Source organism: Electrophorus electricus, chromosome 6, assembly GCF_041902795.1.
Source record: "Electrophorus electricus isolate QZ-2024a chromosome 6, ASM4190279v1, whole genome shotgun sequence".
NCBI lineage: Eukaryota > Metazoa > Chordata > Actinopteri > Gymnotiformes > Gymnotidae > Electrophorus > Electrophorus electricus.
In genome coordinates, this window is record NC_137502.1 from 11191894 (window position 1) to 11203205 (window position 11312).

General features: G+C 42.5%; 1 protein-coding gene across 1 annotated transcript; it reads left to right on the forward strand.

Moving 5' to 3' along the window:
• Positions 1-7073: 7073 nt before the first annotated feature.
• On the forward strand, positions 7074-10258 carry LOC145658475 (inosine-5'-monophosphate dehydrogenase 1a-like). The gene is made up of 2 exons (XM_081715370.1): positions 7074-9788; positions 10136-10258. Exons 1-2 carry the CDS (start codon positions 9567-9569, stop codon positions 10256-10258), a joined length of 345 nt encoding a protein of 114 aa, XP_081571496.1. The 5' UTR covers positions 7074-9566.
• The last annotated feature ends 1054 nt before the right edge of the window (positions 10259-11312 follow it).

Consider the following 11312-nt stretch of genomic DNA (forward strand, 5'->3'; position numbering starts at 1 on the left):
GTATGTGATAAAAATGAAAAATAATATTGAACAAGCTGGTATGCATGCACACATGTGCACACACAAGCAGACCTTTCTTAACCTCTTCTCTTGCCAACCCCAGTTCACCTGTTTCTTACAGTTTATGGAAATTACTGTTTCTCCTTTCAATGTGCCTGTTATTTTTTTTAAATGTTGCTTCTGAGGAACTCACACAAATTTCCCCAATCAGATATGCTGAGCAGAGGTGGTGTTTGTCCTATTCAGCAGCTTCTTCCTGCTTACTTAGAAGCTTTTGCTCCTATAAGCTTCTTCTGGGCTTTGTGGGCTTTCAATCAGGGACTCTGCTGGGTCACTGGTGTATATGTGCATGTGTGATGTGGGCCCTGTGCGTGTGTGTGTGTGTGTGTGTGTATGTGTGGGTGTGGAGCCCAGAGAAGGGAGCTGCTCTTGGAGAGGACCTTCTCCAGTGGGTACTGGGCAAAAGCGCTAATCCCCTTCATTGTGAAGTAGAGCCTCCACAGAGGGTCATAGCAATACAGGCCTGACACAGAGCATGGGCTTCTATGTCATACACATGTCCACATATTCACCTTCAAGCTCACTGAGAGAGGCTTTCCTGCCTTCGCAAACAGTAGTCTCATTCATTATGAGAGAATACTTCTACTGAGAGTGCCTTAACTCTAGAACACTATATATTCAAATAAAAGACACATTTGTTACATATGTTTAATGTTCATAGGAATCATTATTTGTGACTTAATATTTTAATTTCAAAGAGCTGGACAAAGACTTTGAGTTCCTCTGAACAGTACATGGAGATCAGATTACATCTCAGTAAGATGCATGATGAGATCTTGTACTGCAGCTTGTGTTTATTGTAGTTTTCTATGGAATGACCATGATATTTGCATTAAATAGATGCCAGTCAGTTCAGTCAGCAATATATATTGCTAAAAAGATTCCCCTATGTTCTAACAGGCAAAACCTGTATGTCTAGGTTGGATGTAATCATTGAATTAGAACTGAAATTTAATTAATTAGTAAGATGCACAAAATATGGTTGTTTTTGATTGTGTAATGTTTTCCTTTTCCACATATGCCTTTCAGCACTTTAGTTCTGTTTAGTGGTTTATATTTCAGTGGAAACAGGTCCTTACATATTCCGCAGAAAGCAAAAAATAAAAACAACTAAACAACTACCAACTAATAAAGATGTCAAGTTGAACATGGAAAGTCTTGTTTTGTTTATTCATCTGTTGTTGTGGTTTCTCTTTATGCCGTTCTGTTGATTTGTATCCACTTCATGGCAGGTTGAAAATGATTTGATTCTGTGAGACATTTGGAGGAAGTGTGAGTACAGAAAAAAGCATGTAACTGAAGCATGACATTCTTTAATAGGCTGTATCACTTTTTCTTCTGTGAGTCTGTGAGGACCTCATAAAGCATGGCTTGTGGCAAGTGGGTTAGTACAAGGGTAAATATGGGATAGGAGTGTCAGACGAGAGGCTGATGCCTCTTGCCATGAAGCAGACCCTCCAGCAGATCAGAGTGCTCCTGGACTGGGACAGTGGTCTGATCTCCTTCTTTGATCCTCTCAACAACAGATATGTGCACACCTTCAGACAAACATTCACCAAGCAAGCCTATCCATACTTCTATAATGTTTGTCCTGCTATGAGGGTGTTACCAGAATAGGCTGCAACCACTAAGGACATTATGCTAGTGTAATGGAAAAAAGGAACCTAGTCTATTGAAAATGAACACATTTCTACTTGATCATCATTTCAACAAGGGTGCACCGTGAGATAACATTTATTATGGTAATTATGGATGGCCTTTTCACACTTGGCCAAAGTTTTTGCTTTCGGCTCAGTTTTCCATTGCTCTGAGGTTGTCTGCTTAAAGGATTCAAACCTAGTTTAAAGGCAATCAGACTTTCTTTTGTTTCCTGTGATCATATACCTTAAATCATTTAATGTGATAATGTTATTTCTATTTAGGAGTTGTTTTCCTTGTGCACGCAGATGCATGCAATTGAGAAACCATTGTTTAGTGAAAAGAATCAAATTTGTTTGCAACTTCCTGGATTTTCATTTATTTGCAATTTTCCTCAGAACTGTTGTGAGAATACACACTCCCTGATAAACAAATATAAAAGGTTTATTGTAGATATTTCCTGTCCACTAGACACCTCCAATGTTTGCTGTCTAGCAAATGTCAGCTGGGTTTACTAGTTTCTGGGAAAACCCATATTATGTGTATCACCTTCATGGTAACCTTTATAATCTCTGGACCTTTAGCTTTGCTGTTGATTTTCTCAAATACCCCAATATGGTCTTATGTAGCATTAATGCATGCTTTAAAATCTTCTAAGCCAAGTGAAAAGCACTCAGGTATTTACTCTTAAGTGCTGGTCATACTGCTGTTTTACTGTGATGTTTTCAGTGTTGTGTAATTACTGAATAGGGCTTAAATAAAACCATTGTCATTGTAAGAAGGCTCAACAGCAGTACTCATCTACTGAAAAAACAAGATGTGGGTTCAGATGAATCTACTTCCCTTTTCATGTACACTGAAAAACATCAGTTTTTCAAATGCTAGGATATATTTTGTCTACAAACACATTTCTATTTATGGTCTTTCTTATCTTTTATAGCATCAAGGGTTCTTTGGAAGGTCAGCAGAAAATGGAAGAGAGGAAGCTGTGTGTGAGTGAATGCTTGTGTGTAATGTCATTTTCTATGTTGAGTGTAGCTCTATGATGTACTCTGGAGAGCTGAAGTTTGAGAAGAGGACCATGTCTGCTCAGGTGGAGGGGGGTGTTCATGGCCTGCACTCGTAAGTCTTCGTCCTCTCTGCTCACTAAACTCCTACTACCGAATCCATCATGCTCAGTGGCTCTTTTAGGGAACACTCCACCAACTGTCAAGCAGTGCCACAAAAGCACTCAAGGACTGGAAAATAACCTGTGTGTGTCTGTTCTCACAGTTTGCAGGCACAGTGTTATGAATAATAATACACAGCAATAGACCCCTGCTGATCTCCACTGAAATCTGAATGGACATGAAGCTGACAATTTATTTATGAATAATTAATTCAGATAAATTGTGGGTTTCTAATAGATAACAGGGTCATGACATAATGAGTAATGCCTCTATAGATTTCTATTCATGTCTTCAAGTAATTCATGTACATACATTGAATTGAAAGAAAACTGGCTTTGGCATGACTGGACAGAGCATTGTAATGTAAACGTCAGTACTATGCACATTTTGCAGTGTGGACTTTTATAAACTCATCAGCTCTGTGCAGATATAGACTGTAGAGCTCTATATTGAATTGTGGATGAGCATATTAAAACCACAAGGCGGAGCTTCGAGAGAGAGAGAGAGAGAGAGAGAGAGAGAGAGAGAGAGAGAGAGAGAGAGAGAGAGAAGATGAAACAGAGCTGTTTAATGTTCAACAAATGGAAAGAAGAAGAAAATTATGAAAATCAGTAGAACTATTAGCAAAGTTGAAACTAGTTAATATTTAGTGACAGCGGAGTGGCTCTAGATCCCTGTGGCAGGGACTACGGACGATCACGGACTACAGGAGCCCACCCTCCGGACTGATGAGTGCGGATGAGTCTCTGGCGAACGAGCTGAATACATTCTTCGCTCGCTTCGAGGCTACATCTAGCAGCGCTAATGCTAACGGCGCTAATGCTAGCAGCGCTAATGCTAACGGCGCTAGTGCTAACAGCACTAATGCTAGCAGCGCTAGTGCTAATGGCACTATCGGCGCAGCCAATGGCACATGCGCGGGGCCCACCATAGAACAGCGCCCTCTCATCGTCACAGAGAGTGACGTGAGAAGAGTGTTTAAAAGGGTGAATACCAGGAAGGCGATGGGAGCAGACGGTATCTGCGGGAGGGTCCTCAAAGCCTGCGCATATCAGCTAGCCCCGGTATTCACCGACATCTTCAATCTCTCCCTGACGCTCGGTATCGTCCCGTCCAGCTTCAAGCGATCCACCATCGTCCCCGTCCCGAAGAAACCTCGACCCTCCGACCTCAATGACTACCGACCTGTCGCCCTCACATCAGTCGTGATGAAGTGCTTTAAAAAGCTAGTCGGAGACTTCATCACATCTTCACTGCCAGCCTCCATGGACCCACTGCAGTTTGCATACCGCCACAACCGCTCCACTGACGATGCAATTGCACATCTGCTCCACACTACACCGACTCACCTGGACGAAGGGAGGGGAAATTATGTTAAAATGCTATTTGTCGACTACAGTTCAGCATTTAACACTATCATCCCCTCCCTACTCACTACTAAGTTGGGGGATCTAGGACTGCATACATCCCTGTGCGACTGGATCTCCAACTTCCTAACAGACAGACCACAATCAGTACGGGTGGGCAACTGCGCCTCATCCACCCTCACCCTCAGCACTGGAGCTCCTCAGGGTTGTGTCCTAAGCCCCCTGCTCTACTCACTGTACACCTACGACTGCACAGCCACTTCCAGCTCCACCATCATTGTCAAGTTTGCTGACGACACCGTTGTCATGGGTCTGATCTCGGACAACGACGAGAGGGCCTACCTGGATTAAACACCTGGAAAACTGGCGCCAGGAAAATTATCTCCTCCTAAACGTCAGTAAGACAAAGGAGCTGATCGTGGATTGCAGCAAGAAGCAGGAGCGGCACTACCAACCTGTGAGGATCAGTGGAACCACGGTGGAGAGAGTAGATAGTTTCAGGTACCTTGGTGTTCACATCTCGCAGGACCTGTCCTTCAGACTGCCCTCCAAGGTACTGCGGAACTTCTATACCTGCACTATCGAGAGCATCCTCACGGGGAACATCACAGTCTGGTTTGGGAATAGCACCAAGCAGGACAGACAAGCACTCCAAAGGGTAGTGCGTTCAGCAGAGCGCATCACTCACACGGAACTTCCTGACCTGCAGACCATCTACTACAAGCGGTGCCAGACCAAGGCCAGGAGGATTGTGAAGGACCCCACCCATCCCAACAATAGACTCTTCTCTCTGTTGAGGTCAGGGAGGCGCTTTCGCTCCCTGAAGACCAAGACAGAGAGGCTGAAGAGCAGCTTCTTCCCACAGGCCATTCGGGCCCTGAATCAGGGAAACTGATAAACTGTGGGGACCACCACCACAATGTAACATAACTGTATATCTGTATATATATATTTATATTCAATGACCTTGTTACACAACAACTGTAGATATGTTATTATACGAAATGGATCTGTACATTCTGTAGATTGTGTACATATATACACAACCATATACATTGTACATTGTGTATATAATCATAATATACATATATTGTATACATTGTTAATATATTTTGTACATACATAGAATATATATATTTATCTTTGCATATATATATTTCACATATAGAGAATGTCTATATTTCTCTATGCACCCCTGTTTTCTTTTCCTCAGTTTGGACAGAGCACTCTCCACCATTTCACTGCGAGTTATGCTGTGTATGACTATGTATGTGACGAATAAACCAAACTTGAACTTGAACTTGAACAGTACTTGTGGTAGCCTTTTTAACTAAGTGTACTTAAAATCAGACATTAGCACACTAAAACATTAAAGCATTAAGATAAAAGATAAATCCTTTATGCAAATGCAGTTGTTTCTTAAAGATTGTTTCTTTTAGAAATATAAGTTCTTATCACACCTGTATTAGAATATGAGCCCAGGAGAGTAACCCTAGAACACTAGGAACATTTATTTTACAATTTCCTTGCAAAATCACAAGCCTGATGTGAATATTAAAATAAGAACAACAAATAGATACACCTGTTATCATTTTATTATCCATCTTCACATAATATAGGGAAGGTGCTTATGTGCTCATTTCTCCTTTGTTAAAAAAGCACTGACATTTTGCTGCATCAAACATTTGTGTGCCATGCATTTAGTGTGTAGCATAACAACAAACAAATTCTGCAAACTCCTACTTTATGAGCATTAAAGGCGGTTGGGCAGAGTGTTGAGTGAAGCTTCAGAGCTTGACTGTAACCTTGTTATATTTCAATGGCAATGAGGGCAGTACAGGTAGTGACTAAGAGGCTTTCCTTCCCAATCCCTCTGAATGTTGTCTCTGACAACATTCCAGACAGCACTTTAGAGAAAACAGTAGTCCAATGGCAGCAGACAGGCCTTTTTAGGGATCACCACTTACAGAGTCTTACCAAGACACCCAGTAGCTTTATTTTGTTTGGGACGAAGCCTCTATCAGAGCCGTATTTCATTCTACCTGATTCAGCTGCTGCTTGTATGATGCATGTTGGATGAATCTCTTACTCTGCTCCTCAGCTAAGAGAAAGCTCTCCATCTCGATCTGAGGAACAAACTTGGATTGTGTGCGTGGCTCCAGCACAACCACTGGTGAATGCGCACGCAGTGTCCCAGGAGCCGCTCTGTGGTGCAGGTGGAGAGGGGAGGTGGGCGGAGGCCCGGGGCGTCAGCTCACGCAGGATTGTAGAGGAGGATTGGAGTACTGGACATCGCTTACATGGAGGGCCATGTCTATGAGCACTTTGCCAATGGCAAGCACGACAGCTACCAGATCGACTACCGCCTCATTGTGGGCGACACAGAGCCAGCCAGATTGCAGCTGTCGCCTCGCGACCCTGAGCACCAGGGGCCATTTGGCCACAACACATCTCATGGGCATGAGACTGCAGCTCAGCGCTACAGCGCCACGCGCATCCAGGCTGGCTACGAACCAGAGAGGTGAGACTCCTACGGTTTCAAAGGAGTGCTGATCAGCAAAATTAACCATGTTTGCATCACTAGGTTAACGTTAGTGTCACTAAACAAGTTCATTAGGAGTGGACTTTATTTTTCTTTTGGATTGTGTACTTTTAAACTGTTGCACAGACTGGGTTGGGTTCTCAGTGATGTGCAATTTTAGCCCAATTCCATATTGTTGGTCTCAGAAGAACACATTCCTTTCGGGGATTATCATCACATAAAATAGACCTATACATTTACAGTCTCTACAGAGAAATACAGTCATGTCATAGTATAATAAAATGTCCTAATGTGTAAATAGTGATGTTTACTCATTTATAATGTCCAGCACTACTCAAATATAACTGCTTGCCTTCTTTGCCCATCATATTAACATTCCCATGTCATCAGAGTAAAAAGGACCATAAATCTGATTAAGAATTATATTATCAAGACCGATATAATCTGTGTTGTAGAACAGATATGAAAACATTTTGCCATAGCAATGCTCAAAAGCATCACATTCCATTTGTTTTACAGACCCATATCTCTGTACATTTCAATTTACAGAATGGACTAAATTAACTTCCAGGTGTTTAAAGCTCAGTTGGGGGCTGTGTCAGATCCTTTGTGAATAACATAATAAAGTTGAGTATTGGGCAGCCTGACCACGGCTTCAAAACGATTGTGTGGATTTGCTACATCACCAGTCCTCCTTTTATAAGCAAGATGATTATTTCAACCCAAGTCAAAAACATTTTTGTCTCATCCAAACGGAAATTTCACACGTCAGACCTGAACTGGGCTGGCCAGCTAATAGCGTGGACAGTAAAACAAAGGCGCATCGCCCGTCTGTTCTCTCTCACTTCACATCCAAATCCAACTGAAACGCACTATCAGTATTTCAGTTCCATGCCGGAGCTGAGAGACGTGAGCGCCCTTAAAATGTCCCGTCGTCATCCACCACGTTGAGAGGATGAGAGTTTTCTCAAACTGAGCAGGTCGAGTCTTTAAAATGTGTAAACTCCAACTGTGATTCTGGGTGATTTAGCTAAGGGCTAGACTTTCGCTTGACTTTGAGAGATGCCGCAGAGGCTAGTCTGTAACGGTCGCAGATGAAGACCAGCTGTGTTCCTTGACGTCGTTTTTTGTTGTCTGAAGTACGCGACGCTATCGTCTTGTGAGTAACCCGAGAAGCGGGATTTTCATTCACATTCACTAAGAATAAAGCATCATTGTTCAGTCTTGGAAGTATATCACACTAAATCCGTGTGTACTACTTGAGTACGATAATGACGGTTGTTGTTTGCATGCTGCGAATGCGAGACATCGGCTCTCCCGAATAAAAGGATAGCACGTCGAAATGGAGAAAGGGCAAAGCGTAACGAATAGAAATAGCTTTAGCATCCTCGGCCAACACCCACTGGATAAATATTTCGATCCGCGGATCAGTAAAACGCTTACGTTTTAACTCTGTTTACATGAGAGCACAGACAGAATAGCCTTTCTTTAGCGTACATCTACTTCTGATGTGACTTGTATTTGCTAGGTTGTTAGTATAATGTATTTTTAGTATCAGTTTTTCTTTGTTTGTTTGTTCTGTGGTCTTTGATTCAGTGATTTTCTGATCCTGCCTGGCTTCATTGACTTTACCTCAGATGAAGTGGTGAGTACTTTTGCAAAATGCACCAAAACAGCTCAGCAGGTTTCCTGACATGCCCCATAAGGGCTTACCAGTATGTGTGTTTCAGTAAATACAGCACATCTAGTAATGATTTAGTGGAGGGGGCGGGATCTTCCTAATTAATTAGTGAGCTGGCGGTCTCCTCTACCTTCAGTGAGATGGAGGAGCTGAGTCAGTTGCCATGTAGTGCGAACACGACTACAACAGAGGGTGGAGTGTGGCATAGTGTAAGAGAGGGATGAAGGAGTGCAAATAAGATGTGCAAAATAGGTGGTGTTGGCATCCCAGGTGCATAGGGTGTGTTGTCACAGGCAGAGAGGCTGAGGGGTGTGTGGGTGTGTGTGTGTGTGTGTATGACAGTGTGAGGGAGGCACGAACCAAAATTCCCATGTGTAATGGATATGGGATAGTATATATTGTGGTATTTATATTTGGTGTTACATTTTGTGTGTGTGTGTGCTAGAATGTGGGAGAGAACGTAGGATGTTTTTGTCTGTCTTACCACAGGGAGATTAAACTGATGCCCTGCTTATAAAAACAGCAATATTTGTGCTTTGAATGAGCACATCCAAGTCACTTGAAGTCAAATTAATAATGGGATAGAGATGTGTGCATATGTGAAAGCTGTCCAAAGTAACACCCCAAACTGTTCTTATCTTTGTGCAATGCATAGTCTGTATGAAAATACAAGCATGAACATAAACAAAGATAATTGTTCTGTAGAACATTGGTTCCTTTCTGTTACCATTTGCGTCTGTCATTCAGGATCTGACCTGTGCTCTGACCCGGAAGATAACCCTGAAGACGCCGCTTATTTCCTCCCCCATGGGTACTGTGACTGAATCCTCCATGGCCATCGCTATGGCCGTGAGTATCCCCCACACACTCAAAACCATGAAGTCCTGTTGCTTTTCCATTTAGCTTTCTGTGATTTTGTATTACAGCTCATGGGCGGTATTGGGATCATCCATCACAATTGCACCCCAGAGTTCCAAGCAAATGAAGTCCGGAAAGTTAAGGTGTCAAACTTTCAGTGAATTGTCTTAATAGGAATATAATGAACAACACGTTGAACATGCAGATTTACACACAAGCTTCCCTGAGGCCTCTCATCAGCAGAGCAATATATGGTGTCATGGCAGAAATTCGAGCAGGGCTTCATCACGGATCCGGTGGTGATGAGTCCACAGCACACGGTCGGAGATGTGTTTGAGGCCAAGGTGCGACACAGCTTCTCTGGAATCCCTGTCACCGAAACCGGCAAGATGGGCAGCAAGCTTGTGGGAATCGTGACGTCACGAGACATTGACTTCCTCTCAGAGAAGGACTATGACCGGCTGTTGGAGGAGGTTTGTGATTCATCTTTGATTGTACATACAATATACAAAAGGTTTTTAAAAACACAAATGAATCACATATGACATACAATGCTTAAAAATATAGGTGGAATAGAACTATCATGAAATTGTGATATTTCTGTGTCAGTGTGTGAAAGAGGGCAATATATATATATATATATATATATATATATATATATATATATATATATATATATATATATATATATAAAAATAAAAAATGTGTATATATATATAAGTGTGTGTGTGTGTGTGTGTGTGTGTGTGTGTGTGTGTGTGTATAAAATCACATTCTTTAAACTCACATCTTTTTGTGATTTATTTGTGATATTTGCCAGGCAATGACAAAGAGGGAAGATTTAGTGGTTGCACCAGCAGGTGTTACACTCAAAGAGGCCAATGACATCCTGCAGTGCAGCAAAAAAAGGTCTGATTCTTCATCTTTTCAGCTTGAGAAGTGAAACTGCTTCTAAAGGACTTTGAAAGGTTATTTTCACTTCTCCACTTCTTCTCTGAGTAACGGGTCGGTCGTGGGGACGCTTGTTGATTGCAGGTAAACTGCCCATTGTGAACGACAGTGATGAGCTGGTGGCTATAATTGCTCGCACTGATCTGAAGAAGAACAGAGACTACCCTCTGGCCTCTAAAGACTCCCGCAAACAGCTGCTGTGTGGCGCTGCCATCGTTACCCGTGAGGATGACAAGTACCGGCTGGACCTGCTCGTGCAGGCAGGAGTGGACGTGGTGGTGCTGGTAGGTCTTAAGGTCCTAAAGGGAGTGGGATTAGTCTCCATCCTGAGTATGGTGCCTGAATCAAATGACAAACTATTTTTGCTATGAGGCTGTGTAACACAGGACTGTGATTGGACATAGTGAATTTGGTCTGAAGGCTGTGTCTATTGTTTTAGGACTCATCTCAGGGAAACTCGGTGTTTCAGATCAGCATGATTAACTACATTAAACAGAAGTATCCTGAGCTCCAGGTGGTGGGGGGGAATGGTGAGTCACAGTTCTCACATTTGCTTGTTCTGTAAACTGAGAGGGTTGAGGTAGGTAAGAATTGATGGTGTTTGGTTCTTTTCATTTGTTGCTCTGTTCACTTTCATCCTTCTTCTCTCTCGCTCTGTCTCTGTGTATGTCTGTGTAGTAGTGACAGCTGGTCAGACCAAGAATTTGATTGATGATGGTGTGGATGCTCTTAGAGTGTGGATGGGTTATGTTTGATAAGACATCGTATACCAGAAAATTGTTTAAAAGATGGTAATAGCTAAACCACCAGACATAATAGTGATGGATAAACAGCAGAAAAGAGCCATAGTGACGGATGTAGCAATCCCAAGAGATAGCAACATCAGCAACAAGGAACATGAGACGCTAAAAGAAGAGGAAACACTGGCTCTGGTAGCAATCAGAGCACCAGGGTTTTAGGGACGATGACCATCAAACTGGGAGAGTGGCTCCAGCAGATCCCAGGAACAACATCCGAGATCCTCATCCAGAAGAGTGCAGTCGATG